At 40.3% G+C, this 25,073-nt stretch overlaps 2 protein-coding genes across 3 annotated transcripts; both read left to right on the forward strand.

Moving 5' to 3' along the window:
• Positions 1-334: 334 nt before the first annotated feature.
• LOC149818120 (putative pentatricopeptide repeat-containing protein At2g01510) lies at positions 335-3,671 on the forward strand. 2 transcript variants are annotated; one of them, XM_089985535.1, is made up of 4 exons: positions 335-1,083; positions 1,199-2,128; positions 2,495-2,978; positions 3,507-3,671. In XM_089985535.1, exons 1-3 carry the CDS (start codon positions 1,026-1,028, stop codon positions 2,974-2,976), a joined length of 1,470 nt encoding a protein of 489 aa, XP_089841661.1. In that variant the 5' UTR covers positions 335-1,025; the 3' UTR covers positions 2,977-2,978; positions 3,507-3,671. The 2 variants fall into 2 exon arrangements, with proteins under 2 accessions (XP_089841661.1, XP_089841662.1); XM_089985536.1 differs by lacking the exon at positions 3,507-3,671 and having other exon boundaries at positions 2,728-2,817.
• Positions 3,672-13,456: 9,785 nt separating this feature from the next.
• Positions 13,457-25,038, forward strand: LOC149818121 (5'-methylthioadenosine/S-adenosylhomocysteine nucleosidase-like). The gene is made up of 8 exons (XM_089984013.1): positions 13,457-13,605; positions 13,757-13,820; positions 16,110-16,201; positions 17,119-17,225; positions 18,571-18,645; positions 20,740-20,814; positions 23,859-23,951; positions 24,516-25,038. Exons 1-8 carry the CDS (start codon positions 13,521-13,523, stop codon positions 24,711-24,713), a joined length of 789 nt encoding a protein of 262 aa, XP_089840139.1. The 5' UTR covers positions 13,457-13,520; the 3' UTR covers positions 24,714-25,038.
• Positions 25,039-25,073: the final 35 nt, after the last annotated feature.

Genomic DNA, 25,073 nt, shown 5'->3' on the forward strand with positions numbered 1-25,073 from the left:
AATTTCTAATTAGTGCAACTAATTAAGTAAATAGTAATAATTAATAAATAACAAGTTCTTGTCCAATTAATTAGGTAAATAATTATTGATGTTATTATATAATAATTAATTTTTAATATTTTTAAAAAAATTAATAAATAACTCAAGCCCATCGGGCAGGCCCACCTATATAATGGACTGGGTTCCGACCCCATACCTAAACCTAACGGGTCTAAGCCTAAAATCATGGTCCAAACCCGGCCCAGGAAGGGTAGGCTTGGCCCATCAAGCTGCCGGGCCGGTTGCCCATCCCTAATCAAAAGTACCTCAACGACGTCGCTCTGAGGTTGTGCTTCGGAAGCGAGGACCTTCGCACCGTTCCCGCGCGCTAATGATCCGACGCTTCCACGCTTCGCGCATCCCTCGCGCTTCTCCCTCGTCTCGCTCGTTCTCGGCGCCATTGCTCCGCTCGCCCGACGACGAATTCCTGGAGACAATCGGCTCTCTGTGCGAGGGCAAGCGGCTGAAACAAGCCGTCGAGTTTCTTCAGAAAATGGAAGAAGTTGGCGTTCGGAAACGCTTCCCTGTCTACGCTCGCCTCCTGGATGCCTGCGTCGACATCAACGCCCCCTCAGAAGGAAAATTGGTGCACACCCACATGAAGTGCACACCCACATGAAGAAAATCGAGTTTCATTCTTGCCTCTTCCTGAACAATCGCCTGCTCAACGTCTTTGCGAAATCTGGGTGTTTGAAGGACGCGCGCCAATTGTTCGACGAAATGCCTCAACGTGATGCCTATAGTTGGAACACTATGATTTCCGGCTATGCGAACCATGGTCGTTTATATGTCGCGCGCAAACTGTTTGACGAAATGCCGGAACGAAATCATGTCTCCTGGGCGGTTGTTATCGGCGGGTGTGTCCGAAACAGGCTCTTCTCGGATGCGTTCCTTCTGTTTCGGCAGATGGGTCGCTCTGGTTCCCGGCCAGATGTCATCGTTTACACCGAGGTTCTTCGTGGGATGGCTGCTGGTGAAGTTCTGGAATGTGGGGTGCAGGTGCATTCTGTGGTTATCAAGGTGGGGGTCTATATGGAGGAATTGGTAAGGAATACTACGCTTGCTACGTACGCTAAATGTGGCGACATGGTCTCTGCCATGCGGCTGTTTGATGGAATGCCTGAACCTGACGATGTGTCGTTTAATTCTTTGATTGCAGGATATGCAAGGGATGGTGATGGACGAAATGCTATGGAGTTCTGCCGGCAGTTTACTCGGACTGGTTTGAGGATTTCTCAGTTCTCGTTTGCAGCCGTACTGAGTGGATGTGCTGGTGATTCCGCATTGCAGGAAGGTGAACAGATTCATGCCCATGTTGTCAAGACTGGCTTTGAATCTAATGTTTTCACGGGAAATGCAATTTTGGATATGTACATGAAGTGCAGGTGTCTTGAGGCCGCCAACAAAGTTTTCTCATCGATGTCTCTTCGTGATGGCATCTCATGGAATGGGATGATCAGTGGTTACAGCATGGAAGGCTACTCCGAAGCAGTGTTCGATTCCTTCAAGGATATGTTGAAAAATGGTGTTTCTCCATCCCAATTTCCGTTCTCTAGCATACTAAGCTCCTGCACTAGTACTTCTTATACTGACTTGGGCCTGCAAGTTCATTGCCAAACAATCAAAACCGGTTTTGAATCTCAAGTATTTGTTAGTAATGTTCTTGATGATATGTATGCAAAATGTGGCTTACTGGAATCTGCCAGGTTTATATTCGAGAACAGTTTGAATTGTGACACTGTATCATGGACAACATTCATTGCTGGTTATGCCCAGAATGGCTGTAATGAAGAAGCTTTGAGGCTTTTCATTGATATGCAAATATCAGGCTTTAGTCCAGATCATGCTACAGCAGCAGCCGTTTTAAAAGCATGTGCATGCTTAACTGCACTGAATTGTGGGAAACAGATCCATACCCACATGACAAAAGCTGGCCTTGGCTCGAATGTGTTTACTGGAAGTGCACTTGTAGGCATGTATGCAAAATGCGGGAGCATGGATGATGCTGTTGAATTCTTCATGGAAATGCCCTCCTGCAACTCGGTTACATGGAATGGAATAATTGCTGGCTATGCACAGAATGGTGAAGGTAAAAAATCACTTGACTTCTTCTATAGGATGCTAGAAAATGGCACTGAACCAGACAATGTAACTTTTGTTAGTGTGTTGCATGCTTGCAGTCATGCTGGTATTGTGGATGAAGGCTTTAGAATTTTTGAATCAATGTCCAAAATTCATGGCATCAGTCCAAGGGCTGATCATTATGCCTGCATGGTTGATCTTCTCCAACGTTGTGGGCATCTAGAACAGGCTGAGAGGTTCATAGATGAGATGCCGTTTGAAGCAGATTCAGTTATCTGGTTGGCATTACTGGGTGCATGTCGGACTCACAAGAACATTAGGCTAGCCGAGTGTGCTGCTAATAAAGTGTTTGATCTTGAACCTGACAATGCAGCTCCTTATGTTCTGCTGTGCAATATATATTCGTCAGCAGGCATTTGGGATCAAGTTCCAAGAGTGAAGAAGTTAACTGCTTGCAGCTGGATTGAATCACATTCTTCTACACATGTTTTTGTTTCTAATGACAGGATGCATCCACAACTAAAAGAAATCCATGATAAGATTGATGAGTTAATGGTGGAATTGAAGAAAGCTGGGTATGCCCCTGATAAGAATTATGTATTGCAGGATTTGGAGGACGATGAAAAGGAACCATCTTTGTCTTATCATAGTGAGAAGCTGGCAGTGGCATTTGGACTCATCAGCACTGTTCCTTCGGCACTGATTCGGATAATGAAGAACCTTCGAGTGTGTGGCGACTGCCACAATGCGATTAAATTGATATCGAAGATCTCTGATAGGGAGATAATACTTAGGGACTCGAACAGGTTCCACCATTTTTCTGATGGAATATGTTCTTGTGGAGATTATTGGTGAAGGTAAGCATGCTCTTCTTTCTCTGTTCATTCTCTTAAAGCCTGTATTACTAGTAGCTAATCTGTGCAATGCAAGAAATGGCAGGATTTCGTAATAAAAGAATGAGTTTCTGAGGTCATTTTGAATAAAAGGGTGTTCTATTTCATTGTTTCATCATTGAGTGGGTAAGAGAGATTTTGTTATTTTGTAACTTTTTTTACCACCACCACTACCATCATCATCACCACCACCACTATTGCCATCATCACCATTATCAGTACCACCACTACCACCATCATCCACCACCGCCATCATCTACCATCACCATCATCACCACTACCTTCTAATCTTCTTTTCTTCTTCATTATAATATAAAGTTGGTCATCCAAACATTCATTTAATTAAAACTAAAGGCAAGATTCTTCTTTATAGAATGTGCCTAAATTTGTATATGTAAATAATAAATAAAAATAGATCGAAACAGGGATGAACACTGTCTAAACTGCCAAGGGATGGTCTGATAAGCTTCACTTTTTCCTTTTCCTTTTCAGGTCAGTGCAGCCTATGAAGTTATAGTGGACTATGTTCATCAGTTTCCTTGTGATTTGGGCATGTATATGATATATAATTTAGTGGTCAACTCCACAAACTGTTTGCTTGCAAATTCATGTCAAATTCATTGAACAATGATAATTTGATTAACGATTTGGCCTGAACATGATGGGTACTGACCCGGTGGCAGATTAATTATCAAAAAGGCTACTTGGCTGGGCAGGTGTCTACTCTGGTACTGATTGTGTTATAGAGCGAGAATGGGAGCCTATACATGGAAAGTGCCGGGAAAGAGAAAAAAAGAAATCCATTGGGAGCATGGTTCTATCGATAGGAGGTTAAAGCTTGTTGCTCGAATGGCATTTGGCTACTGCATGAATAAATTGCATTTTTTAATGCAGGAATGAGCTCTCGTGGAGTGTAATTAATGCAATCATGTCTTTCCTATGATTTTTTTTATATTTACACAGAGAAACCGCCCCCAGGAGGCAGGAACAGAGACCTAGCCGCCGCTCTGCCTGCTGTACTTACGGTCAGGCAGCGTAAAACTCCGTGGGCTTACCCCTTGCCCCCAGGGAGATGCCATGCTTCGACTTGCTCAAGGGGTGATGCCCATGAGATTTGAACCTAGGCTGCCTGCCTAGCGGCCTAGGTTCCATCCCACTAAGCCAAACCCCTTTTTGGGCAAATTTATGAGTTAGTATTTGTAACTGCTCTTTTTTTTTTTGACAGAGAAAGCTGGGGTTAGGCAGACCCCTACCAGATACAACCATACCATTGTCTTTCTTATGGTTAGTATCAATTTTTCTTTTTTTTACTAGGCCAGGGGAAAACCCCATCACCAGCCACACATTGGCAGGCCTATTGGTAAAACACTTGAGGTCCCCCTGCCAACTGGGAAGTTTCACCTGGCAGGGGAAGTTTCCCATGGGTTTCGAACTTGTGACGTCCTGTCAATGTGATGTTCACAAGTTGCCCTTATCAGATGCGTGGAGCCCTTGTGGGTTAGTGTCAATGCTCTTTTATAGATGTATATTGTTCATATAAATCATTTCAACCTGTGTTACCAATTTATCGTTAGAAACATTAAGCCTACTTCTCATTCGTTTATGCCCTCCTGCTGTTTTTTCTTTTCCTTGTTTTATTGACAGGCAAGCTGGGGGATAACCCTGTGGGATTTGAATCCGAAACAACTCCATTATAATTTGGTGATGGGTGCGGAGGAACTCCCATGTGGATTTAGTAGTAAGGCCGTCTGATCCTGTCCAGATGATCTTACCTGGTAATTCTGGTGAGACTGACACCTCTTCCAATCGGACATTCGAGTCTCTAAGATACCGTATGGTTATGACCGGCACATCTTGATTCCTTCCATTATGATCAACCAACATATCAGCAACACTAAGAGAGCACAAAAAATTCAAGGCTGGTTTGTTGATGGGCTGTCCACAATGCTTAATCAAAGGATCCGGTGAGATCCAGATCCACGGATCCAACCAAAAGGAAGTGTGATCTGAGGTAAAATATTTATTGACACATGGGTTTTACTATGTCCAAATTTAAGAAGTGGTACCAACTTCATGTTAACTAATATGACTAAGATATATTATTAAGATCAAATTTAATAAGTGTCACCAACCACATGTTAACTAATATGGCGAAAATATTTATTAAAACATATGGATTTTACTTGCGTCCATGCCCATAAAAATGAAATGTAGCAATCAAGCAGTTATATGCATTCCTGCAAACCCTATCTTTCATGAACGGGTAAAATGAATGAAGTTGATTGGCATCTTATCTGATAAAAAGTACAAAAAAAAAAAAAATGAACCCCTTATGTGAGAAGCAAAGATCAGTTTGCCGACTTATTTACAAAAGCAACTAAAAAGACAAAAGTCTCAACCTACCTTGGACAAAGTGAGAGCCATAGACATTAGCACGCCAACCTGAGTATTGTTAAATGCCACATTATTGGATCATATGCTGACAAAAACAAGGCTATTAACAAAATCATAACAACTATTGAAGGTATGACGTGCATCTCAATGATGTTAACATCCCAATCTCATCTTCAAGTTATTGTGTTTTTTTCTGGATACAAGTTTGTAGGGATGTAAATGAGGTTCCCAAGTCTGTTTAGTCCAATTCAATACACAAAACCATATCCTAGTAAGTAGGGATGGTAGTGGACTGGGGCGGATGCGGAGGACAAGGTCTCCACCCCCGCCCCATCTCAAAAATTTGCCCTCCATCCTTGCCTTCATTCCCGCACAGGTTTTAATTTTAACCTCCATCCCCGCCTCCATCTCTGTTTCATGTCCTCCATCCCCAGTCCAAACGAGGCAAGGTGGGGCGGGGCCCTGCAGTCCACTGCCATCCCTAAAGAAGGAGGTTGAACCGTCAACCACGCCAACCAAAAGAAGAAGAGGAAGGAGAAGAAGATGCAGCAACCCAAAGAAGGAGAGGGTCATTTTAGATATAGGGCTAGAAATTAGGAATATATATAAGAGAGTTATATGAAATTTTATTAAATAATTGAAGGTATTTTAGTTATTTTACTAACATGGAACGAGGACGGAGCGGGGCGGGAGAAAGCGTAAGTCCATCCCCGCCTTCATCCCTGCGTGAGTTTTGATTTTCACCTTCATCCCCATTTCATGTCCTCCATCCCCGGTCCAAACAGGGTGAGGCAAGGCAAGGCCCGTTTCTCCCCCCAGTCCACTGCCATCCCTAAAGAAGGAGGTTGATCCATCAAAGGGTCTGCGCTGACCAAAAGAAGGAGAGGAGGGAGCGCTTACTGGAGAAACGGCGACCCAAAGAAAGAGAGGGTTGTTTTAGCTTTAGGGTTAGAAATTAAGAATATATATATGGGAGTTATATGAAATTTAATTAAATCATTAAAGGTATTTTAATTATTTTACTAACATGGATCAAGGATGGGGTGGGGCAAGGCAGGGAAAAGCGTAAGTCCATCCCCGCCTCCTTTCCCACACGGGTTTTGATTTTAATATTCATTCCCGCTTCCATCCTTGGTCCAAATAGGGTGAGGTGGGGCGGGGCCCCATTTTGCCCCGGTCCATTGCCATCCCTACTAGTCAGGGACAACTCAGACTCAGATGTATCATTTTCATATTCAAGCTTGAATCTGAATTCATCCTGTTTAATAAGTCTAACAAGATCCTATGTGATTATATGTATATCTCAAGCCTATTAAGTTGTACACTATAATCAAATCAGGGTTTGATATAAGCTCTATTGATCTGAGTTCTAACTCAACTTCAAATCCAAATGGATCCAACTCGAGCTCTACCTGTTTACATTCCTGCACGTTTCCTATCTCATTAAGATGCCCTAGTTTGTCTATGGTGATCATTTACTTAAGGCCATAGGATGCTTGTAAATCTATTGTATTCCTTGAGCCGAAATAAGTGAGAGAACTTGGGCTTGTCACAGGGGTGCTCTAATTTATTCAAGTGTCATGTTTTCTTATATTGTAATGAAAAATTTTACAAGAATGGCGTATTTGGTGTCCATTTTGCTGTGTGTTTGTGACGTAAAACTTGGGTGTTTTCGTAGACGTAAGCGAGAAGAGTCGTAACACGTTACGCTATGCTTTGATGCAAAAAGACCTTCAGTTCAACTACCCTCTGAGAAGCTCAGCATGGAGAGATTGAGTGGGGATGTAAATGAATTGGGACTCTGGGTCCAATTTAGGCATTATCATGTTCGACTTAATTCTATCTGTCACAATCAGGTCCAGAGTCGGATGAGCATCAGCTAAAACTGAATCTAAATCCAACTATCTTAAAATCTATCATTTACATGAATATAAGCATTATCAGTGGGCTCATAACCCAATGTTGGCATTCTAAAAACCGAAACCGAGATGTTAAAAACAAGAACACATAGCGGTAGATGAAAGAAGCATTTATGTGGGTGTCTATCGATGCCCACGATGAACCCAAGCTATCAACTAGATAGTGAGCAAGACCCTCAACCCAAATGAGAGAAAGACGACACTTTGGTTGCACTCATGAAGCAACCATGCCTCTATATAGGTTTCTCTCGAGACTTCTCTCTGAGAGAAGCCTGTAGTAGGAGGTTACCACAATCAGCATGAGCAGTTGCAATAACTGCCCTGCCATGAGTGCGTTCAAACTGGGTCACATCAAGTTGGATATTGGATTCAAATTTTAGTTGGATTCCAATTTTATTCAGTCTCCCACTTGGATATGATGCAAAACTCAATAATTAGTCCATATTCAATTATTAATAGGATCCAACTTTGGCTAAACGATATTCATAAGTGGGTCAAGAGTGACATAATAAGTGGCAGCCATAGCTTTGGCTCCTATGGAATGGTCAAGAGTCTCATATAGCAAGAGATAATGATATCACAGCTACTGATAGTGATACAGCATATGCCGAGAAAGTTCAACCAATTTGTTTTCATAAAAACAGATCAAGACTGAAAAAAAAAGCTCGGGTTAAGGGTTTTTCATGCTTATTTCTCAAACAAAAAGTTTCTTTTTTTCATGTTTGGTAGAAAATGGAAAAATGCATGGTTTTACCTGTTTGAGAAGAAGTTTTCCTTCTTCCAAAACTTTTACCTGCAATCCCACGGGATATCAGTGGCGTAGCTAGGATTCATGTGAGGGTGGGGGGCAAACAGGGTGTAGAAAAAAAAAATTGGTGTGATAGTCGGGGGTCGGGGGCAGCGCCCCGAATTTTTTATTTTTGAGATAAAATAAAAAAATGGCTACAAGTATTAATAAAAATCTATTTCATATGGACAAATCAAACTATTTGCTGGGCTAGGGCTGGACTGGGCTAAAAAAATGGATAAAAATCTATTTTATATGCAATCAGGGCTGGGCTTTTAAATTTATTTTTTTTAACTGTTTCGGGAGGCAGGACTGGGCTACAGCGCAATCATGCCCCCCCCCCCCCCCCCCCCCAAAGCTCCGCCTCTGCTGGCAGGGGTGTCAACTGGTGGAATCTGATTTAGACCCAAGTGGAGCTGAATTTGTATCTGATTTGAGGTGTTAGTACCAGGTCCGGACTGAGGTCTAGCCAGACCCACCATAAGAGACTCTGTGCCTGGGTTCTATAAAGATTGCATGAACCATTTGAGTTTTATATGAAATTTCACACACCATACCCAGCTGGGGATGACAATGGACCAGGGCGGGGTGAGGGACTAGGTCTCCACCCCTGTCTCAAAATCCTGCCCTCCATCCCCGCCTTCATCCCCACACGGGTTTTGATTTTAACATCCATCCCCATTTCATGTCATCCATCCTCGATCCAAATAAGGCCGGGCTCCATTTTTCCTCGATCCATTGCCATCCCTAAAGAAGGATTGGGGACGAGATTGGGCGGGGAAAAGCATAAGTCCATCCCTGTCTCCGTCCTTGCACGTGTTTTGATTTTAATCTCCATCCCCATTTCATGTCATTCATCCTCGGTCCAAACTACGCAGGGCCCCATTTTTCCTCGGTCCATTGCCATCCCTAAAGAAGGATTAGGGAAGGGGCGGGGATCGGGATGGAAATGGGGCAGGGGAAAGCATAAGCCCATTCCTGCCTCCATCCTTGCATGGGTTTTGATTTTAACCTCGATCCCCATTTGATGTCCTTCATCCTCGGTCCAAACAACGTCAAGCGGGGTAGGGCCCCGTTTTCCCTAGGTCCACTGCCATCCCTATACCCAGCTCCATCTATTAATTGGAATCTTTTAGTGCAACCCAGATTCTAATGGTCCGCCTTTCTTATAACCAAACCCTGACCTTATAGGGTTGGTACATGTCAAACCCAACCCATTGTCACCCTTGAGTCTTAGGCGGCATTTTTTAATCCCCTCTTCTTAATGGGCCAAATCCGAAATGCAAAGGCAGACCCTCCTTTCACATCATTTTTAGAACCCCATCTGGATTTGGGTTAATTATTTTAGTTTCAACCCATTTTATTTATTTATTTATTTATTTTATATGAAATCATGGTTTTGCCTTTTTTTTTATGAGGAACGGGAAACCACCATCCGGATCAGAGACCTAGTCACGCTGGCTAAGCCTGCCCTACCTATACTCAGTTTTCCCGCAGTGTAAACCTGTGGCACAATCCTTTCTGCAAGACAGTTTGTCTTGCTTTGGCACCCACAAGAAACATGATGCCTTTACCCCCTTCTTGTGTGCAAGGGGTTGACGCCCATGAAAATAGAAAATAGGACAACCCGTTTGGTAGCCAAGGTCCCCTCCCACTACCCCCAAACCCCTTGGGGCCATGGTTTTGCCTTTTTTTTATGTTAAGGTAAGCAATGACTTGGGATTCGGCCACCTCAGGACCAGGAGCCTCAGCCAATTAAGGGAAGCTTGAACCTGAATCCAGACCCGAACCGCTATGAATCAATCCATTCCCAGCCTGTTTTTGCTCTTGTATGATTGGTATCAGTCTCGGTCAATTTCATATGATAAGCAACTGCATGTAATTGATGGAAACATAAGGGGGTTATATGTAATTTACAAAACTTTAAACTCAAATCATTTTCCGAGTTGATATTTGGTGTTTTGAACGTACCAAATTATATAAAACTATTGAGCTGAAAATCATAAGTCTCAGCTAATTCAAATCAATCTGACCATAATTTATCTTTTGAGGAAGGTTTGTTAACTAAGGATCAAACCTTGGATCCTGTTATTTCGATTCAAAATTATGATTTTTTGAGTCCTGAAATTTTAGTGACCGTTCATTTTTGAAGCCTGTAAAAAATTACTTATGTGTCACAATTATATGATTGAAAACTCATTTCCCACAAAAACAAACATTGTAGATCACATCCATGCGATCTAATTTACAAAAATAAATAAAAAGTATGATTTTCAGATCAATAATTTCATATAATTTGGTGCCCAGTTTGGGTTTGGGAATTGAAACCAGGGCTATCATTTGGCTTGGGTTTGTGGTGGGTAACTCACCCGGCCCGGACTTAATCATCTGGGTATGGACATTAAAATGCAGGCTTGAATATTATTCGGGTCAACCAAGTCGGGTAATATCTGGGTCAAATTTGATGCCTTGATTTTTTGTGAATATCATACCCGACCTGGTCTACTTTGCAATCTGTGTGTTTTTCTTAAGCAAATCAAAGCTCTGTTTGGGATCCCACCATAGGAGAGGAAGTGGGGAAAACCCCATGGCCTTGTTTGGAATCTGTAGCTGGGATGGGGTGTTTATGCATTTGAAGAAGTGGCAGCTGCTAGCTGCCAAATCCATGATTATTTAGTGTAGATACAAAGGAGAAAGGGCCTCACTTCCCATCCCAAATGCACAAACGCCCATCCCAGCACCAAAATTCAAAACAGGACCACCAAGATTTTACCTTGGGACCACCAAATCCATAAACGCTCATCCCAGCGCCGAGATTCCAAACAGGCCCTTACTGTTTGAGAGATTTAAAAAAAGGTAAATAAGGGCGTTTGTGGGACTGCCACCACAGGGAGGTGATAGTTTGCAACTGCCATGCCGATGCCATCTTAGGCGGCATCCCTCAATCCTGCCAGCCATAACACTAAGGACTTGTTCGGTTGGATCATTCTGATTTAATTTTTCATTTGAATGAGAAAGTAAATCTGATTTGTACAAGCAGACAAACATAAAAAGTTAAAGATGTGAAAAAAGTAGATCACATTTGCCTTTGCAAATGGGAATCACTTTCTAATTTGCTTGAGATTCAAAATCACATGAAAAATTAGAAAGTGATTCTGAATCATGTTTTTTTCAAAACTAGCAGCCAAACGTACCCTAATAAATACACACTAAAATCAATCCAGAAAACTTTTAACACTATTGGTCGAGGAAAGAGTGCTTGAAAATGCTATTGGTCAAGAAAATCGCTTGTAAAAGTTATTTTTTTCATTCCTTTTTTAAATTTTTAGAAGGATTTTAAAACGTTATTAGTGTCCCGAACATCTTCCAATAGATTTGGTGAGTAATTTGTGCACCCAAACAGCCTAAGAGGAAAAAAGGTTGTGGGATTCCATGGTTGCTCTCCCAGCTACCTTCCACTACCGGCTCCCAAACAGAACCTAAATACCAATGTTATCAGTAGGGGTGGCAATTTCTGACAAGACCCGCCAACCCGCTTCTTAGGCGGGTTCGGGTTTGGCTTAAACGGGTTCGTGTCGTAAACGGGTCGACTCGCTTAACCTGTTTATTAAACGGGTCGGGTTCGTGTTAGGGGTATGTCAACCCGCCAACCCGCCAACCCGTTTAATAAACACCAAGAGTCCAAGACCATATCTGCCATTAACCAAAAATGTAGGGAGAAAAAAGAAAACACACTAAAACAAGCCGCGAGAAGACATGGCATTAATTTTTTCTGCCTGCACTGCAGTAAATTTGCAGCTTTTGCTCCTTTTCGTTTGCTTCCACCGGAAGATACGTGGTATTGGTATACCACCATGGATGGTCGCTCTTCGGCTCGTTCCTGAGCCCATACTCGCCGGGATCCCCCCGCGTGCTCACCCTCCTGGTGAGCGGCGTGACCATCCCCCATGGCCAGAACCACCTGATCCACAACGCCTTTGCCGGTGGCTCCCCTGAGACCGACTTCTACAAGGACTCGCACAAGGACATCACCGCCGTCCACTGCACCCCCAGGCTCACCCTTGACCCACTCCACAATTGCACGGGGATCGCAGCCCTCCGGGACCTCGGTGTTCGATCCGTCGGCATCTCGGTTTTGCTAGAGAAGGGGCTCCCTCTCGGCAACGGCCTCGGCTCGAGCGCAGCCACCACCGTCGCCGTCGCCTTTGCCGATGGCTCCTCTGAGACCGACTTCTACAAGGACTCGCACGAGGACATCACCGCCGTCCATGGCACCCCCAGGCTCACCCTTGACCCACTCCACAACTGCACGGGAATCGCAGCGATCGCAGCCCTCTGGGACCTCGGTGTTCGATCCGTCGGCATCTCGGTTTTGCTGGAGAAGGGGCTCCCTCTCGGCAACGGCCTCGGCTCGAGCGCAGCCACCACCGTCGTCGTCGCCTTTGCCGTGAACGCCCTCTTCGACCTCGTCCTCGCCAACCCGTTTACCCGAACCCAACCCACCAGCTAACCCGTTTACCCGACCCGTTCATTAAACGGGTTAACCGTGTCGTGTCGGGTTACCCGTTTAATAAATGGGTCGGGTTCGTGTTTGCCACAACCGACCCGTTTAATAAACGGGTCGGGTTCGTGTTGAGGTATGCTGACCCGCCAACCCGCCGACACGACCCGCCAACCCGACCCGATTGCCACCCCTAGTTATCGGCAGAATATCGCTACGCTTCACTCGTTATTTTGAAATAAATGCAAACAAAATATTTAAAAAATCATATTTGTTATTATTTTAATAGTTTTAACACGTGTCATGTTGTGATTGACACTTAAATTTTTATTTTTATTTTTTGCCAATACAGGACAATTCACTTGAGTATCTACCGATACTGATAACATTGCTAAATACCCTTTAGATTACACGGATCAGGTTTGGAATTCTATTTTCTTGACCTGATATAACCAGTACCCAAAACCAACTGCAAGTTATTTGGTGGAGTTTGAGTGCATCTTCATGGACTAAATACCCGACCCATCGACAACCCTAAATTTAGAACTGAAGACTCATTTTGTTACTATTATTAAACCTACAGCCAACTAGGGACAACAAATGGATCAGATTCGAATAAATCTTTATTCCCAATCTGGCACATTTTTTTCAACCATTTAAATCTTTTTACCTGATCCAGATTAGACTACTGCTTCGAATATAGTTCGGATTCGGACTACCTGTTTATGTTTCGGGTTTAGATCAATCATGATTCGCTGCGTACCCGACCCGTTCTGAGGGGGACCTTCAGCTTCCCCACCCTATAAAAATTTATTCCCGATCCCCGTTTGTTCTCGCGCCCACTTTTCGTGATATCGTTCGGGATCTCGAAGCTCTCCTCTTCGACTCGGAGCCATCGATCGGTCATGGCTACTCAGGAAGCCCTAGCGGTCTCGGAGGACGCCGTCGAAACTCAAGGGAAGCCCGTCTCCACGATCGTCATCATCATCGGTACCACTATTTCCTCTCTCTCTCTCTCTCCTTCGTTTCTTTGATTTCTAGGATTTCTGTTTCCGCCGATTGATTGATTCTTCTTCGCTTTGTTACTTTTCTCTTTGTCTCATTCTTTATTTCTTTCATCATCTTCTTCTTCACTGAACAGCAATGCAGACGGAGGCGCTTCCCCTGGTGAACAGATTCCAGCTTGTGGAAGATCGGGAGCCCGTGTAGGTTCTTAATTCCCGCTTTTTAATTCTCGGCGATTCTCCATTTTTTCGTAGGTGAAGTGGTCGCACCGGAAAGTAGATGTCGATTGTGCGGCTGATTCTCCGATTTTCGTTGGTGAATACGTTGCACCTGCTAGTAGATGTTAATTGTGTGGTGGATTATACGTTTTTTTCGTAGGTGAATCGGTTGCACCTGCAAGGAGATGTTGATCGTATGGTGGATGATTTTGTCGGCTCTGTTTCTCAATCGGAATTTTCCTTTTTTTGTCTCTCGAATAGTTTGTCGTCTTATCTCTCTATTGCTTTGAAAGAAGAGGAGTTTTTTTTTAAAGTTTTAAGAATAGTCTTATTGCGATTATTTCAGTAGAGGTTTCTCTATTGGTAGCTGGATGTTTCCTGCTGTTAGGCGTGGCACGCTTTGTTTCAGATGCAACTCTTAGTTGTTCCCTGGTTAAGTTTTCAATTTTGCCACACACACACACACACACACACACACACACACACAGAGTTTCTCATCTAGAGAAAAGCTATGAAGCTGTATTGGAGCTGAATTGACTTGTAAAAATGACTGAGTTTCTCATCTTTTCTATAGCAAAAATACACACAACTAGCTAAAGGATATCTAGAGCAAAACTATGAAGCTGTATTGGAGCTGAATTGAATTGTAAAAACATGAGTTTCTCATCTTTTCTATAGCAAATGGCAAACTTTTGGAATGAGTTACTTGCATTCTTGGTTCCGTAGTTTCCTAGTATAGTTATGAAGAATTTGAACGAAAATATCGAACACCAATTAAGGCTAGAAAAGAAGTCCGTGTCTTTCTCCATTTGTACATACAACTTTCCTCTAGTACTGCTAATAGTTTCACAGAGTTAACTTTTTTTCACTGAGTAATTAGGTTAATTTTTATTAGTGTCAGATATTTACTTACTTGATGGAAGCTTTACGACAGCTTCTCTTCTGATTTTTGAGGGGCAGAAGATTTTTGGCGCTCTTGGTGATATCAATGCCTCTTCACCATGGTATGATCAGATAAGTTGGTCTTCAAGCCTTGAAAGATTGAGGTTGAAAAACTTAAGCGCCATGAGAAGGATCCCTTCCATGTCTTGCAGAAGTTCTTCACATTGTAGTGTTGGTCTACACCCAAAAAATGTCAGTGGCTGTTGTTTTGATAGGCCTTGTGTCCAACTTACACATTTTGGTGAGTTGTTAGAGAAGACTCAGTGGGGTAGTGTAAACGAAATTGTGGGAACCGTTATGCATCTCCAACCTTAATGATTGAAACACATTTCTGCTGTAGTTACAAGAAGTCTTCCCCTTGTTTTTGTGCTTATTTATGTCTGTTTTGTGCATTATGTCGATTGATTGTGCTCTTATGCAACCGTTAATTTGGTAGACAAGCCATGTTATGTCAATGAAGGGTTCTGAAATGAGTTTAATCTAGTAAAAATGCCACTTCGTTTTGAGCTTTCTCACAACAGCCTTAACCACTAGACCCAGCAAGATGCACTGGATTTGAGCTGAGCTGAATCTGGGGTTTCATTCATGGCAGCTATGTTCTGGTCTTTTGGATTCTATGTTTCTCGTTGAACAGGTTGAAAAAACATTGGCTTATGTTCACATGTATCTATGTAAGTTTTAATATTTTATAAGAATGATTTATAAATAGACTATGCTGAACCAGTACTAGTTTATCCGCATAGACATGAGTCTATTTTGGTATCTATGGGAAAAATACATCTTTGCAGAGACCATTTTTGACACTTGTTTCTACTGAAAGTCAATCTTATCAATTTTTGTGATGTCCCAACAACATAAATCACTGACACTAATCTATCACCAATTATTGAACTATGGTCACCATGTTGTTTTCTGACTGGTACTCAGCATTTCTTTCTTTTCTTGTTGATGTCACTGCTTTCATAGTGTTACTCAAAAATGGATCACTATCAGATATTTGTGTTTTGTGATTATGGCACTGCAACAGCTAATGTGGCAGAATGATCCCTGATTTAAAATTGTTAGGCTTTTGTCATACAAGTGATGACCTCTATCTGAATTGTTAAATGAGCTTATGCAAATACAAATTTAAGTGTTTTTAAATCTTTATGCTTGGAATTTCAATATTGTTGCTTATCTTTTGAGTTAGTACATAATAATTGATGAACCAAGTTATATGCTTTTTGTTTCTTGTCTCTGCTTTAATAGAAACATGTTATCTTTTTATATTTTTTGTAACTGCAATATTTAGGTCTAACAGTTCATATATAATTTTCAATTATATTGCAGGTTTCCAAAAGGAGTTCCATGGGTCAGATATGTTGGTACCTATAAGGATCTGAAGATAAATATAGTTTGGCCTGGGAAAGATAGTCTTTTTGGTAAATTTTTTTGCATTACTTACATTCCATATTATACCTTTTAACTGTTATTTGTCCTAGCATATTCTCATGTCAGGTGAATAAGGATTCCTGGTAACTCCCTCAAGTACCTTTTCTATCCTGCAAATTGTAGACATTGGGGCTTATGGTGAATCTGGATGCTAGGCTTTAAAATTTTAATGCTTTTGCCTTCTTATCTTCCATGTCATGGATACTTTATCTCTTTGTTATCACAATCTAAGCTGCATGCTCTTCCGTAATTATGTGAAGTGCATGTTAACAATGGGCTGGCATGTTAAACTAAGTCTTAAATGGGCTTTCTGGATAGGCATTTGTGAGTTGTATGACCGTTAAATCTTCACTTTTATTGTAAAAATGTCATGATTCCTCCAAAATATGAGGATGATAAAAATTGACAGCTTGCTCCCACAAGGGCTCCGCCTTCCTGGCTAGGGATGACCATGGTGTGTCACCTGACATGGGACAGCCATGGTTCAAAACCCATGGGGATCATCCCTGCCTGCAAGGCCAAAGCTGGGTGTACTCTCCTCTGTGCAGGGGGGAGACCTCATTGGTCTAGCCAAAAGAGAAAAATGAAAGATTGCTTCACCTTTTTATCAGCAGACTCTCTGTTGCTTAAACAGGCTTCACACCATTAGTACACACTGGACAAGTACATGTCCATCCATTAGGACCTGGGGGACAGTCCTTAGATCTCAGCCAATGAGGAAAGAACTGTCTGTTACTCGTAGATCGGGTACAGAAGAGATGAGGGTCATTTCTATTATGATGAAATTTACAAAATAAGTGTAACATTCTTTCTGAAATTTAATGTGGCACCATGATATCTACCTTATTGGATGTATTGAACTGTTATTTTCGTTGCTGACTACATCTACAATCTTTTCTTTCTGTAGGTGTTGATAGTGTTGGCACAATTTCCGCTTCTCTAGTGACATACGCATCCATCCAGGCCTTGAATCCAGACCTCATCATAAATGCAGGCACTGCTGGTGGCTTTAAAGTATGTTCAGTTTTAAAACTTATTTGGACCTGTCCTATTTAATCTATGTTCAGCAATTTAAGCAACTTAGGAAATTTGTTCCTGCTCATAGCTTTTTGATGTATAATAGTTCTTTCTCTTGATCAGACAAGGAAAAAGTGAAAGATTGGTTGATATCATAGTAGCTGATAAAATTCTTAATCATATAATTATATAGAGTGTGCTATTTCTATCTTCAGATAACTTTGTTAATGTTGTGGTTAATGTGGAATATGACATACTCTATATGGACCATTGAAGTTTATGGTGTCACTTGCTTTGCATTGACATTATTGTTCGCATCTGCTTTCTTATTTTCTCCATTTTGTATGGTAATTAGTAAGTACTAGTTGCTTGATCTTTTGTGAACATTTTCTATAAGGTTTACAAAACTAGAACCAGTGGTTAATGTGGCCTGGTATACAAATTCAATGGCATGCAAAAGATTAAGCATTGCCAGCTGAGAGGAATAGAGGAAAAAAGTTTAATTTGCAATATTGGTATGCAGTATCCACACGTGTATTGGACCATATGTTGATCTGCATGGGCTACTTTGTTAGACCTGTAAGGTTTGTTGTCAATTCAGCCATGGCTGATTGCGGGGGTATCTAGGTAGGTCGGCTCAGACTCGAAGCCAGACCCCACCACTTCCCTTTCTCTTCTTCTTCTTCTTCTTCAGAGAGAGAGAGAGAGAGAGAGAGAGAGAGAGAGAGAGAGAGAGAGAGAGAGAGAGAGCCTCCTTTTTAAATATCTTACATTGAACTTCATTGGGTGTGAATCATAACTCTATCCAGACCCACTATATACGTACTAATGTATATCTTTGTATGTAGCTAGCCTATACCCACATTTTTAGAATTCAATGTGTCTTACTTGTACCTGTACCTAGGTGACATGGGCATTGTGTTTGCTGTATTTCTTTTTCCTTTTCTTTTGATAGTCAGGCTGGGGTATAACCTCAATGGGATCCTGATTTGTTTCACTTGGTTAACATATGGTTGTATTTACATCAAATTTCAAGAGTTCATGACATTTTTAAGTTTCTTTGATACATATCCTCTGTAAACGTTTAATATGTTAGCAAGCTTCATAATTCATGATGCCTCTGATGATTTTCAGATTAAAATTCTTAGACAGATATTTATCAGTACTTTTAATCTATTAGCATGAAAGTTTCTCTGTTGATCACTTCCCTTTGTCCTTTTATTGCAACTGATGACACCTCTTGTACTTCTGCTATTAATCATTTGTTTATAATTTTTATATCCTTGAACTTTCTTTGGGCGTTGTTGCTGAGCACTTGCATACTATTTTTCCCCTCCACCAGGCCAAAGGAGCAAGTGTTGGAAATGTTTTTCTTGCCTCTCATGTGGAATTTCATGATAGAAGGATACCTATTCCTGTGAGTTTTTCTTTTGATGTCTCTATGTTCCTACTATTTGGTGACTCCTTAGCATTGCTAGGATTGAAGTTCCACTAACTGCTAAATGATAATTGACTTTAGAATTGAAGAATTAAAAAGAGCTTCATATGATATGGGTAGCATTGTTCATCATAATAACTCAAATGCATCCTTTTCTCTTGTTAAAAGTCTTGCTATGGGGACCTCCTTGAGCCATTGGCTCACCTACGAGTTATGAGCAGGGAGGCCTCAACAGGAAGCAAATATTTTACCTTGGCTTCTTATCAAAGGTGGACCTCTAGCATTGGAGAATCTAAAAGCAAGGGTTTCTCTTTGGCAAGTTGGCATGCCATATAAAAAGGATTGCTGGAATTAGTTTTTCATTTCTTTGCAGCATTGTGGAGGACTTTAATTGCTTTCTTACCAACCTTGGCTGGAGGGTATAAAGGATTTCTAAGCAGGCTGTTCACCTCTGCAAAAAGATGTCTTTCATTTAAATAGTTATCCTTCATCATCTAAAAAATTTCATATTTTGGATTTCTTTAAATTTTAAAGTGCCTCTAGACTTTGAAATTTCAATAGTACTTATGACTTTGATCATCAAAGCATAGCCCTAAAAAATTGAAATTTCTAAAACACCAGCAATGATTTAAAATTATAAGCCAGTTACATGACCATAAAATATTGACAAGCTACAGTTTTACCTCAAAAATCCTAGGAAAAATCATTGAAACCCCAGATATTTCTGCAAGGTTTTGAAAAAGTCTAAAAGGAAAATTTTGAATTTCTTCCTGATCTCATTGTCAGCAGTTTGGCATGCTGTAATTTTCCTAATTTCAGTTGTGGTCCGTAAGTGTTCTCTTTCATTCAGTGCATAGGAACATGGACATGTTAGACTGTGACTGCAAGGAAACAGGAATGAGTATAAGATGGCTGTTAATGATACCGAATTAAGGCCCTTTGCAAGGTCAGATTTAGGTCTTGATTTCAAATGTACAGATCAGATGTCAAATTTCTTGTGCTCACTTCCAGGACAAGCCCTACTGCTATGAGTATGGATTATTATTTGGATTTGCAGAGCTAGGTTTGTGAGAAATTTGCTGCTCTTAATTTGAAGTTTAGAACAATTTGGGTCATGAGATGCATGATTGGTATTGCTTGCAGACAGGTCATCTTTGATATTGTTATTACAGTCTCTTGCTCAAGTTGGGTTTGTGGCCACATCACAGGGATACTCCAATTCACTCTTGCGAGTGTCCTCTTATATACTAATGGAAAATTACAAAAAGAGTGGCATGTCCCATTCCTTTTCTGTGTCCTTGTGACATAAGTTTGTGGCTGTTCATTCTCCAATCTTCATTGAGGATAGAAAGCCAACTCAAGTTCTTCATGAATTAAGCTGATGTTGATATAGTATGTTTAGCCTGATTGCCTTTTTCTGAATTATTAGAACCCTTCCCTTGCATATCTAAGGGAGATACGTTGCTTGGATTAGTTAAATCTTTCATCCTGAAAGGATGCTTAAACTATTGCCTTCATAACTCCCTAGGTGTCTTGGTATCATCCTATTATTTTTGGAGTTCTTTTCATTGTTGTCAATCTTAATAATGGTTTTCGACATTTCAACATATACAAAAAGTGATGAAAAACACACACTTTGGCTATAATTATAAATGTATGTCAGGGTGTTGGATAGGATTGACATGTTTAGGATTGGATTATGAGTTGTTGGTTCTACAAACACTTTCCATGAAGAGGAAATTCTTATATGTCAGCACAATCATTTATTTTGAAGAGACTGCCTTTATCTTCTGGACTACAGAGTCTAGTCCTCGGAATTATTTTTATCTCAACATATGTGGTTAGTTGAGTTCTAAGAGCCTTCATTATTTATTATAGTATGAGAAAAGCTAAATCAACGAGGTTGATTATTGTTTCTATAAGGGATCTTATCCATATTCTATGTAGGGTTTATTTACTGCGTAGATTTCCTCATGAACTATATAATTTGCTTAATAATACCAACATGTTTAATATAGCTATTTATAGTCAAAAAAATATTTCCATCCAGTGACATTTAAAGTCATATTTCAGGTTTTCGATCAATATGGGATTGGAGCTCGTAAAACATTCACTACCCCAAATCTTTCAAGGGAACTTAGCCTAAAGGTGAGACTTTTCTTTTTTGCTATATCTTATTACACCTAGTTCAGATTTCTCTGGTGTTTCATCTCAGGTAGATGTCCTGATATGTTGGAAGTAGGTTGCAAGTCTAGATAGATATTGACTTTAACATGCTGAATGTACAACCAAAAAAAGAGACGTGGGAAAGTATGCTGGAATTTTCAGGAGAAAATGTAAAGAACAAATTGAAACTTCTAAAATCATTACAAACATGATACACCAATCCAACATGTTAGCTTTGGATTAAAAATAAATCTATTATCTTAAAGTGATCAGACAGAGAAATTGTGGTGACTAGATATCATTCTAATATTTTCAAAGATGGCCTTGTGTAGCTATGCCATATTGTGGGGGGACTGAACTTATTCAGAAAATAGAGGATGTCCATCGGTGATGTTTGTTTATGATGAAGCATGGAACACCTACCTTTATAATTGAGTGACACACGTACTATTGGCAGATATGTACTATTCCTTACAGTTGGAAATCGTGAACCCTGTCAGAATTATGTTCCCAGTAGAATAGAAGCAAGATTAGTACCAACTTGGAAGTGCTATCCATTTATTTCTTATTTATGAAAGTTCTATACACTTTTTAATGCTGATAATTGGTCATTTTATGCAACACAATTTAATGATTCATAAATATGATTAATCTATTATGCTTTTCATTTGTTTAAAAGATCTTGATTTTCATGCCCCTATCATTTCCGACTTAATTTTCCTTGTTTACTTTGTCAGATAATTCCTTTACATTGCACTTTGAACCACTTCCCTTTGCTTCCCTCTCCACTGACTATAGCTCAAGTCTAGTATAGTTCTTCTACAAAGTAGTTATCCTCCAACAATGGGGGAGAATTCCTCCACATCATTTGAGCAATTACCTTGAAAATTCCTCATTAGTGACTACCAAACGTGATTGTCTCTATTCTCATACTGAAATAAAATAGTCAAAAGAAAATCACTACTTGTTAGAAGTTATTTGTGCCTTCTTGATATGAACATCCCAAGAATGTTATGGCTTGTTGTTGGTGTTACCAGTGTTGTATCATACCACATCGTATGATATGGTACGATATGTATCATTACTTTGGGCCTAATCGATACGATACACACCTGTATCGAGACTAATCGATATGATATCATACCTGTATCAGGCATAGCGTATGATACACTCGGATATAGGGTGTATCTTACGATACACAATAAGTGCATTTTATGTTGCACTCAATTCTTTTTTTTAATATATAAGAAGACTCCTTAAGGTGAGTTTGTGTTCACTCCTAAAGAACTTGAGAGTGATTTGGGGCTTGATTTCTTGCAAGAAGAAGAAGTCTTCATTTTTGTTTGAATTTAAAAAAATTTAGTTATGTAAAATTTTTAAGTATTGAGAAACACTTGAGGATTTTGTTTTTGTTTATGTAAAATATGGATCTTATGACTTGTTAGCTTAGTTTTGTTGTTTATTATTTTATAATTTACATTTTTCAGATATGCATGCCATTCATAGCGGCTCATGGAGACATAAATGCTTCATGTGTGATTTTATGGTTATATTTTGTGCAATTCATCATTGTTTCATGTGATATTTTTTAAATTTTTTTGCTGATTTTTGCAGATTTTTTAGAAATTTTATTAAAATTTTATGATATGTTTACGATACGATACTGTGTTACTTTAGACCTGACTGGTACGGGTAACGATACGATACTTACAACCTTGGGTATTACTATTGCTCACTCAGCAAGTAGGATGTCTACCAATATCTTTGATGACAAGTCTCCTTTCTGACTTCTCTTGAAGTTGCATGTATGTGCATGAAAAGCATTTACGCGGACAAACTTGACTATAGGGCTGCAAAGCGTACATTTATTGGATTTTATTAGATAATAATTTTTCATTTTTGCTTAGTTACCAAAAGCTTCTTAGATAGGTGGGAAGCATGCTTCACGAAAAATCGCTTCGGAATCACAATAATCCTTGCTTCCGAAACTTTATGGGAATCTTGATTCTCCCATGCTTCTCCTATGCTTTACACACACTTTATCCATACTTATGTATTTCTCATGCTTCTTTTCGTGTTTTTTTGTGCTTTCTTTAACGCTTGTCGCACTTTTCATGTGCCTTATCTAAATTGCTAGTCATCATTTTTTGATTTTGACAAAAAATTAATTCTTACACTAAAAGTTCATGAAATTTAAGAATAATCATTTTTATTTTAGTTTGTATTGGTGTTCTATTTCAATTCTCATTCAATTCTTATCACTTTATTTTTTATTCCTTGCATCTCGCTTTCTACAATTTTAAAATGCCTCACTTCCTATGTCACATGGACTCGGCAAACCGGGTGCCGCACCCACGTCGATGCGGGTGCAGCACCCGGTGCGGTCAACCCGACCTTGGGTGCGTTGACCGCACCGCACCCAGAGTCATTTATGTTCAATATATATATATATATATTCCTAAAAGAATCAGGTCTGATCCATAAGAAACCGGGTCTCAAACATAAACCCCCAAAAAAAATTTCTTGGGGACCGGCGCCGGGCGGAGCCCTCGGACCCCCCTTTCTGCAAGGGCGAAAACTCTGAATCAGGCTCCACAAGTCATTGGCTCGACCCCTCTCCTGCACAATATATATATATATATATATATATATATATATATATATATATATATATATATATATATATATATTGCCGCACCCCTGCAACCAAGTTTTTTGAAAGTGCCGCACCGGCTTCCGCACCCATGGGACATAGCTCGCTTCTCACTTTCACTTCAACCTTGGTCTTGCCATGCCACTCAAATATGAGTTCAAGGCCTTTCCTTGAACCACCAAATGGTACTCTGATGGTCTTGAAAGGACCTTCTGTATAGGTTCGTTGTGGTGAATCTGACCTTTATAATAAATAACTGTCTTAGGTAATAATTTTTTTTAATGAAGTTGGGCTAGTTGACAAATATTTTTGGTCGACATAAAATGAATATTATCTTTATCTTCACATGTTTCTTGACATTTATGCTTTTCAGGTGGGTAAGTTGTCTACCGGGGACTCTCTCGATATGTCACCACAAGATGAAGCATCAATTCTCGCAAATGATGCTACAGTTAAGGATATGGAGGTAGGCTTGTTTGTTGAGCATGTGCACTTTTTAATATCTGAGAGTTAAAAATTTACTTAAAAGATTTGAAGGTTATAAAAAGAGAATTTGATCTTGGTAATGGCGAAATAGTAAAAAAGTTATTATAGGTTAATATGTATAGCCAAATGTATATTTCCTTTGGATTATGCCAAAAAAAAAGCCAAATGTATATTTCCTTTGGATTATGCCAAAAAAAAAGCCAAATGTATATTTCCTGTGTTTGTGTGAAGTCGGATGGATCCAAATCAAATCACACAGCGACCGACACTCCAAATACATCTAAGTGGATTCAGATTTAACCGTGACACAATTGATGCAGTCTCTGATTCTGAATTGCGACCAAAATAGCACTTCTCTTCCTTAGATGCCCACTATGTAGCGAGGGTTTTATGAACTCGTGTTCATGTCTATACTTTTCCATTATGTTCTTGTGTTAGGAGATCATTGTACCTCGTTTCCTTCCACACACACACACACACAGCGTGCTCGTCCAACTTGTTTGTGTGCTTGTGCTTGGTATGTGTAACGTTTTTTTAATCACAGGGAGCAGCTGTCGCATATGTAGCAGATCTTTTTTCAATTCCTGTGATTTGTATAAAAGCTGTGACAGACATCATTGATGGGGAAAAGCCCACACCAGAGGAATTCCTACAAAATCTGGTTGCGGTAACCGCAGCACTGGATCAAGCAGTCACACAGGTGGTGGAGTTCATAAGTGGGAAGTGCCTATCCGATCTTTGATATTGATGTGCTTAGCCCTCTGCTTTTTCCTGTGTGGATGTCCGATATTAGATATGGATATTCGTGCGCGATCTGCTTTCCTGGGCGGGACTCCGACTCGGTGCATCACCAACAAAAATCGCAAATGGAGGGCCGAGTAGGCAAAAAGCATGCTTCACATAAAGAAAAAAAAAGATAATTATTTGTCAGCTCAGGTGCATCCTTCACAACAATCTTTTCCCTAGTTTGTGTGCAGGTGTAGTGTTTGTATGTACACTATGAATCCACCATTGGTTCATGCTACTCTATATTGTTAAACCATAAAAAAGGGTGTTGCATTTTGGCCGTCCTTTGCCTGACCAGGATGCCATCCGTTCTTTG

Source organism: Nuphar pumila, chromosome 13, assembly GCF_984573655.1.
Source record: "Nuphar pumila chromosome 13, dmNupPumi1.hap1.1, whole genome shotgun sequence".
Taxonomy (NCBI): Eukaryota; Viridiplantae; Streptophyta; class Magnoliopsida; order Nymphaeales; family Nymphaeaceae; genus Nuphar; species Nuphar pumila.

Excerpts from the sequence above, each read along its gene's own strand:
- LOC149818120 (XM_089985535.1), top strand. The coding sequence starts at position 1,026 with ATGTGGGGTGCAGGTGCATTCTGTGGTTATCAAGGTGGGGGTCTATAT. Across the intron at positions 1,084-1,198 it reads GGGTCTATATGGAGGAATTG|GATATGCAAGGGATGGTGAT; the intron begins GTAAGGAATACT and ends CTTTGATTGCAG. Across the intron at positions 2,129-2,494 it reads CTATGCACAGAATGGTGAAG|CTCCTTATGTTCTGCTGTGC; the intron begins GTAAAAAATCAC and ends CTGACAATGCAG.
- LOC149818121 (XM_089984013.1), top strand. The coding sequence starts at position 13,521 with ATGGCTACTCAGGAAGCCCTAGCGGTCTCGGAGGACGCCGTCGAAACT. Across the intron at positions 13,821-16,109 it reads GTGGAAGATCGGGAGCCCGT|GTTTCCAAAAGGAGTTCCAT; the intron begins GTAGGTTCTTAA and ends ATTATATTGCAG. Across the intron at positions 23,952-24,515 it reads CTACAGTTAAGGATATGGAG|GGAGCAGCTGTCGCATATGT; the intron begins GTAGGCTTGTTT and ends TTTTAATCACAG.